Consider the following 8,567-nt stretch of genomic DNA (forward strand, 5'->3'; position numbering starts at 1 on the left):
ATGATAATCCAACACCTGACGATCCGAGGTGGAACAGTTTAATTCCAAAACCATCCCCTCTACCCCGAAACAGCCATGGATGAACTGTCTTCCATGAAACTGGTCCCTGGTGCCAAAAGGGTTGGGGACTGCCACCTCAGCTGATGAAACACGGTTGCTATCATGCAAAGGCCATCCTGAAATGCAGTCTTTGGTGGCATGCCAAGGCTCTGTCGTTGGTTCTGTTTTATTCAATGTTTTAACAACAACTTCCACAACAACAATAGAGGCTGCAGATCAAATTTGTGGCTAACTTAACTCAAAGAAATAGCTTGCATATAAGACAATAAAATTGGAATTAAAATCTTAATTCTAAAACAACTAAAAATAAGAGGATATTTAATAGAAATAAATGTCAAATACTAAATGCAGCTGAACATATTGATTTCCATGGGAGAGTAATTTGGCTGGGAGTTTTAACTCTTTCCACATCCAATGGGAAAAAAGCAAGTGACATGGGTATCTGAAAAATCATATTCAAATTGAGACTGTATTAACAGAACAAAAGACATAACAAGCCCAGGCCACTCTGTGCTGGCCAGTACCTAAGTGTGCAAGGGCAGTGTTGGTCTATATTGGATCCTTGCAACATCTCAGAGAAGAGAGGGAGGAGGTGGGAAAGCTCAGCGTTTAAAACAACAGCTTAAGTGAAGAGGGTCCCCGGGGCTAGGTGCCCATGTCTCAGGTTTCCCCACTGTGGGGTGAAAGCCCAAGTGGAGCCTCTGGTAAGGGAGGGAAATTAGGGATGAAGGTTGAGGGGAGGATCATGTTTCCACTGATCTATCTTTTCCAGGAGAGGGGTAGTTGATTGGGAGTAAGATCTGGCCTAGGTATTGGTTGTTAATGCCCCAGGGATAAGAGTTTTTTTTCATTCGTTGGTTTTTGTTTTGTTTTGCTTTTTTCCCCAGGCCCTAGAATACTGAGTATGGTACAAAATAATCAGACAATCAAAGGCACACAAAACAAGGTATTTTAATGCCTGGTTCTAATTTGAATACTGGATAAGTCTGAGACAGGGTAAAAGCCGTCTCTACTAAAAATACAAAAAAAAAAAAAAAATAGCTGGGCATGATGGCACGCACCTGTAGTCCCAGCTACTCAGGAGGCTGAGACAGGAGAATCACTTGAACCCAAGAGGCAGAGGTTGCAGTGAGCCGAGATCATGCCACTGTACTCCAGCCTGGTAGAACAAGACTCCGTCTCAAAAAGAAAAAAAAAAAAAAAAGAGTAAGCAGAGGGAAAGGTGGAAAGATATTTCATCCAATTATCTGAGTGATGATGGAGGAAGGGAGAAACAATAAAAATGGGTGAGGAAGAAAACAGAATAAATAGAGAGTAATCCCTTCCAGTTTAACAGCTCATTGAATAATACTTCATAGATTCTCAAACTGGGGAGCAGTCATTGAGTTAATTGTTCAAAGTCCAGATTTCTGGACCCTATAATTAACCTACTAAATTAGAATCTTCAGTGAATACTTATGAGTGAAATATAGAAGGAATTCTGATGCAGGTGATCTGAGTACCACATTTTGAGAGACTGTCTTAAGAATGGAGGTTACTAGGTAAGTTATATCTCCCAAGGGAACTTCCATCAATCTCTTGCAGTCTATGGCTGTGTTGTTTAACCTGAGCCATGGTTTTGTTATCACTAGTTTGACATTCAACTAACTAGCTGACTCTCTTTACACAGATGTCCTTCTGATCTGCAGTGTCTGAGGACTGCAGAGTTGAGTTCTATGACAACTATAATAAAAAGCAAAATTAAGAGACTGAGGAGGTTCTTCCCACGAGCTAAAAGTAGGATTGTGCACACTCCTTCTCTCCAAGGAAGATCAAGTCCACATCACGATTCTGAAAGCAAATTCATCCTTACCAATACAGCTCAGGCTTCAAAGTGAGAGCGCTTATTCAATAGAGGACTCTGTCCTGGAGACTCACTTCACCAAAGGGACACCTGATGAAGAGATAGAACAGCCTCCGAACCCAATTTTCACTGGAATCGTGTGTAATGACACTGAGTAGAGGTTTTGGCCAAATTTGCTTTCTCTCCATCTCAACCCTTAATCCTAATCAGCCCACAAATAATGCCAGACTAGATCCACTCATTTTCACATAGTTACATATTTGAAGTTGCTGCTAAGTCTGGGATAAGGCAAGCAACAGAGCTAGGACTAGGATGAGAGGGAAAAAGAGGCATGTAGGGTGCAAATTACAAGGAGGCACTCACTCTCAGGGTCACACAATTGTGTCCTAGGCATCTCGCCTGCCTCATCCTTGACCTGCCCCTAGTGAGAAAACCTCAGCACGGTAAGGGGTCATTGAGAGGGTGGAAAAGGTAGGCAAGGAACAGGAGACTTGAAGAATTGATTGCTGTCATCAAATATGTGAAAGGCCTTCATAGGACAGATGAAGTAGATTTATTTGATGGTATTCCAGAAGACAAAATGTGGCCAAAAACTGGGCCAAGTACAGCTTTTTAAAATATAATTAGTTTATACCAAGAGCTAATGTTTCTAAAGCACTGCACTAAATGCTTTACCCAATAATGTCATTCATCCCCACAACTCCAAGGATTTATGTCATCGTTGCCATTATGCAGATAAGGAAACAGGATTAGACAAGCCAAATTATTGGTCTAGGGTCATTGAGCTACTAACTGGCCAGGCAGGGATGGAAATCAAACGTAAGACTTTATTTGGCTGTCTGCTTTGAAGCCCAGGCTCTTAACTACAACACCAAGATACTTTCTATTAAATGTGTAAAAAAAATAGATAGGGATATTATATTTAAGCGAAAAATAAATAAATAAATAAATAAAGTTGGAATAGTGACCTGTAAGGTGTGTATTGCCAGATCAGTGTGATCAGTGTGGCAGGAGAGTTCTACAGTGTGCTGAGATATTGATACCCTTTAGACCCTGAGGTCAGAAGCACTGGTATAGCAACAGATCTTGTTTTTCCACCTCATTAACATTCCTATGGATTTAGGCTCCCCATCCTTAACCCTGGCCCACAGGTCAGAATCAGGTGGGGGCCCTTTAAAAAAAAATAGATGCCTGATCCCCACTCCAGTCAATTATATCAGAATAAATGGGGGTGGGCCCCATGCATCCAGGTGACTTTAAGATACAGTGCTCAGAAGAAGTAGAACAAAAATTAAATAATATATTAAAAGTTTGCTTTTCCACAAAGTAGATTGCTACCTATAAAGCAAGAATTATAGCATAGTAATCTAAATAAACTGCATTCAAGAATCTCTGGCCTCCTAGAGTTTTTAACCAAATTATAACTCAAGCTCCAACTGTTACTCTTTTGGATCAACAGAGCCTTGGATAGTAAGTGTTGCAAAATCAATTTGTTCATGTTTACTCAGGTTCTTTTTGGTAGATGATGATGGTAACTGCCAAATAAATTTGAAGGGAGAAGAATTAGCTACCCCTGTACTACCTTGCTATGAGTTGTAATGAAAGCAAATTTCAGACTAAATTCTGCATACACATTATTAAACAAACATACACTGGCAAGCATATAACAATAATTTGCCAACCAGTCCCATGAGCTCAATGAAGTCCCAACTCTAGGTACTTTTAGGTGCTCCCATTCACCCTGCATGAAAGGCTCACTGAGGAAGACAGCAACATTCCCTGGTAGGTGCTGTGCCCTGTTAGAGGTGCACTCCATCAGAAACCCACCTAAACTAAAGACTGAACACTGCACTGATTTGAGATCTAGTTTCAGGCACCATTCTAGTGTTAAGTTAATTATACACCTAGTAGATTCACGTCCTGTTTATACCTGGGGGTGGGGTGGCGAGGGTATTGGAAGTGTCTCTAAACTGTTTTAGCAATCCACATATTTAAAATACCTAGAATTTCACCAGTGAGGCCAGGCCCAGTGGCTCTTGGCAGCAATTTGGGAGGCTGAGGTAGGAGAATTGTTTGAGCCCAGGAGTTTGAAACCAGCCTGGGCAACATAGGGAGACCTCACCTATACAAAAAAAAAAAAAAAATTAAATAGCTGGGTGTGGTAGTGCATGCCTGTGGTGCTAGCTACTCAGAAAGCTGAGGTGGAAGGATCAATTGGGTCCCGGAGGTCAAGGCTGCAGTGAGCCCTGATCACACCACTGCAACCCACCCTAAGTGACAAAGTGAGACTCTGTCTCAAAAAAAATTCACCAGTGAGATCCCATTTCTAACATTTATCTATTTACTTATTATTTATTTATTTGTTTACTGAGACATAGTCTGACTCTGTCGCCCAGGCTGGAGTGCAATGGTGCCGTCTCTGCTCACTGCAACCTCCAACTCCCAGGTTTAAGCAATTCTTTTGCCTCAGCCTCTCAAGCAGCTGGGATTACAGACATGCGCGACCACATCCGGCTAATTTTGTACTTTTAGTAGAGATGGGGTTTCACCATGTTGGCCAGCCGGGTCTCAAACTCCTGACCTCAAGTAATGTGCCCACCTCAGCCCCTCAGAGTGCTGAGATTACAGGAACGAGCCACCATGTCCCGCCCCATTTCTAACATTTATTATGCTAATTAAAAGTTTTTCATTTTACCAGTCAAACTCATTTTTGACATTTAGAATGCTGTCAAAGCTTCTGTTGTTGTAGAGAAATTGATCTTTGAAGAATCTGAAGTGACTAGGAGTGTGGCCTTCTCTGGTATAATGCTAGCTGGCCATTCAGAGAATACATTAGCTGACCAGCTATCTCTAATAATAAAACTTCAATTGCACATAAATTATGTCACCCTGATTATCATTTAAATTACAGCCATTCTAACAACGGCATTGTGTCACACAGGGACCATTTAGTACTAAGTATATCAGGTTTTATTTTACTATTTTATATCACTTGGTGGCTAATAGAAGACAGTAACTGTGTATGCAAAGTTATGAAGTATATGAAGTTATCCGGTTTATTCGGAAGGTACTGATACTGAGCGTGTTACCAATGCATGGGCCTAAGATTGAATTCTTTCCATAGCTTAGATTACAGATGACCTCATGCTAATCAGCCTCTTCTTACTCCTAGAGTCACTCTAGAAGCTCTGGGAGTTTCCAGACACTAACACCAGTGAAGCTTCCGAGGACAAAGTTAATGACTTTTCTATTAAAAATTAGGGCTGGGCGCAGTGGCTCACACCTGTAATCCCAGCACTTTGGGAGACAGAGACAGGAGAATCACTTGAGGTCCAGAGTCTGAGACCAGCCTGGCCAACATGGTGAAACCCCATCTCTATTAAAAATACAAAATTTAGCTGGGCGTGGTGGTGCACGCCTGTAATCCCAGCTCCTTGGGAAGCTGAGGCAGGAGAATCACTTGAAGCCAGGAGGTGGAAGCTGCAGTGACCTGAGATCGTGGCACTGTACTACAGCCTGGGCGACAAAGTAAGATGGTGTCTCAAAAAAAAAAAGAAAAAAAAACCCAAGTTATGTGCTCTTCATACTTGCATCTATAACTTTCTTGATTTAAGGAAGTTAGATTGATAGTCTTAGTTAGCACTGTCTTTAAATTTTTTGTCTTTATTCATAAAGTCAAACTGAGATCATTTTTTGTGCATTGCCAATTGAAGGGTACTTCTGAAAAAAAAAATCAATAAAACCCATATTATTTTGCACTCTATCTTTGAAAGCAAATTTACATTTTTACCACTTCCTAAAAGGAAATGGTCAATTTTTCAGATTTTTAAAACCAACGTTGGCCAGGCGCTGTGGCTCATGCTTGTAATCCTAGCCCTTTGAGAGGCCAAGGTAGGTGGATCACCTGAGGTCGGGAGTTCGAGACCCATCTCACCAACACGGAGAAAACCTGTCTCTACTAAAAATATAAAATTAGCTAGGTGTGGTGGCACATGCCTGTAATCCCAGCTACTCGGAAGGCTGAGGCAGGAGAATCGCTTGAACCTGGGAGGCAGAGGTTGCGGTGCGCTGAGATCACGCCATTGCACTCCAGCCTGGGCAACAAGAGTTAAACTCTGTCTCAAAACAACAACCACCACCAATATTTGCTGAGCAACCATGGTAGACAAAGCTATACACAGATCCAAATAGATGGCAAAGGGAAGAAAGCCCTTGACAGACACTAAACAAATGTCAGAGTGTGTATCAAACTGAAGAGGAAGGGCCAAGTTACAAAATGACCAACAACATTTTTAGCAAGCCATAATGACATGGTCTTTCTTTAGAAATTGCCATTGAATAACTTCCCAGAATATTTTCAGACACAAAGTAAAAGTAGAAATCAGTACTTACCTCTAAAACAGGCTAGAATATGGGCAAAAGTTATACGCAATAAAACAGCCTTTTTATTGTTGGTAGTAAGTAGGCATAAATACAGCTGTCACACTTTTACGGGAAGAGGCAGAGTTCTCAAGGTCAGCTCCTTGAGACATCCTTCCTTTCCTGCATTAAACAGTGGCAGCATCCTGTAGCCAAATCCTTGAGCCAAAATCTTCCCAAGGTTTCATTATGACTAAAGAAGCCCAACTTGAGGATGCAAATATTTGGGTTTGGTGGTAAGCAGAGTCCTATATTGCCACTTCCTTTTCTGGGTCTGCCATTAACCTGTATTACAAGTGCAAATCACTTCAACTTCTCACTGAGTTTTTATCTGTGCCACAGGTGCTGTTTGGTGGTATTCCTATAGAAGGAGCTGTATACTGAAGCAATCAATTAACTCTGGCAAAGAACAGGTGTTCGAGGTGCAACAGGAACATTAAGAATTATTATTAACTCAAAGTCCCTGGTGTGTGCCAAAAGTCAGTGATAGGAAATTTAATATTTAATTCCTCTTTTTTTTTTAAGACTTCAACTGCCGAACATCCAACTAAAGCTTTCCACAGCTGAAGAGCAAGGTAAACCACAATGCGCTAGAATATGCTTTGCTGAAGATTTACGTGCAAGTTAAAATGTGTAATTTAATATACAAACATACAGCAGAAAACTTGATAGTTAGTGTTGGAGTCAGCAAGGCTGGCCTAGAAAAAGCTGAACCAGGAGCAAAATTTACAGGGGTGCAAAAACACTCAGTAATCAAGACAGATAATATTTTAATGCAATATTTTTAAAATTCAAAATTAATATTAAAAAATCCACGATGAACAAATCATCACATTATAAAAAATAATTTTAAATAAAGTGTTGTACATAACAATATAAGACCTAGAGGCAAATAAAAAAAAATACCAATCCTATCTTTATTTAAAATTTTGATATTTTCTTCATCATTTCTTTCTTGGCATTGGTTCTGAGTCCTTTAGGTATTGCATTAAAGTATTGTTCATCTTGATTACTGGGATTTTTAGCGGCCGCTTACATTTTGCCATAAGTGCCAGCGTCTAGCTCAGCTCACCCTAGTCAGGACCCTAAGAGTCAGTACCAGTCCCAAGAAAAGACTGCAAGAGCAAATCCGGCCATCTGGGGACCTCAGTGGTGTGGGCCGATTGTCCCCAAGGGAAGGGCTAAAGGCAGATGGGCTCCTGCCGGTGGGCCAGATCCCAGCCTACCTCGCTTATTCTGCGTGCCGTGCTTCTTGGCCAGGGCGATTTCTCTTTGGATTCGATTTTCCAGGTACTCTTGTTTCTTGCCCAGCATCTCCTCAGTCTCCCGAAGTCGGGCCAGGGCCTCCTGGGGACTGGGAGCGGCTCGGCTCTTAGAAGAGCCGCCCCCTTTAAAGAACTTGCCCAACTTGCTCATTGCTGTGGAGTTGGGAGGGAGAGCGATCCCGGGGACTTGTCGGGAGCTCCCCCGGGCCGTGCCGAGGGGACAGGTGAGCAAAGCAGTCCTCTCGGGGACCCAGACCGGAAAGGCGGCGCTCCTGGGAATCAACAAGTCGTCCTGGACAGGTGACACACACTCCAGGGCATTTCCTGGCTGCCAACTCGGCCCCGCCCCGCGGCACAGCGGCTGGGCGGGGAGGGCACCGCCGGGACGTCGGCTGGCCGGCGCCACCCGGCCCTCTGGGAGTTGAGGGAGAGCAGAGAAAAGTTGAAAAGACCGACAAAGACCGTGGGAAGCTGGCTTAAACCACACTAGGGACTCTCCCAGGAACGAGGAATTAGTTTGTGAACGGCTCAAAGAAAAGCAAACCGATGTCCAGGGGTCTTGTGCAGGACCTGAAAGTGTAAGTGCGCAAGGCTGGATACGCAAAATGCTTTATTCCATGCGTGTCTTTTGTGTGTGCGTGAGCATAGTGTTCCTGTATTCAGGCCTCTGTTCTTGTGAATAAGAATATTCAGATCTTTTCCTCTAAGTGTATGTCATGTAGGTATGAGTGTGTGGACACAAAGGCTTCCAGGATATTTGTTGCCACTAGGATGCAGGTGTGTGGGCAACCTAGGAGCAGTTGCTCCTACTGGGCTTGTTTCTGCATTTGGTAGTCTGGGCAGGTTGATGTGTGCCTGGCCGCTAGTTGGCACAAAGTAGATTCTAGATCATCCTTACAGGACTTGAAGTGGGTTAAAGATGGTGGCCATCTCTTTTCCTAACGTCAGGACTTCTGAAGTGTGTTGGTGGTTGGACTCAA

General features: G+C 42.7%; 1 protein-coding gene across 1 annotated transcript in view; it reads right to left on the reverse strand.

Moving 5' to 3' along the window:
- The window catches only part of CHMP4C (charged multivesicular body protein 4C), a 30,545-nt gene extending 22,620 nt beyond the window's left edge, over positions 1-7,925 (reverse strand). The window contains exon 1 of the mRNA XM_050802127.1: positions 7,549-7,925. Coding sequence (XP_050658084.1) covers positions 7,549-7,738 — 190 coding nt within the window. The 5' untranslated portion in view covers positions 7,739-7,925. The remainder of the gene's footprint in view (positions 1-7,548) is intronic.
- Between the last annotated feature and the right edge of the window lie 642 nt (positions 7,926-8,567).

This window comes from Macaca thibetana, chromosome 8, assembly GCF_024542745.1.
Source record: "Macaca thibetana thibetana isolate TM-01 chromosome 8, ASM2454274v1, whole genome shotgun sequence".
NCBI classification, from domain to species: Eukaryota; Metazoa; Chordata; class Mammalia; order Primates; family Cercopithecidae; genus Macaca; species Macaca thibetana.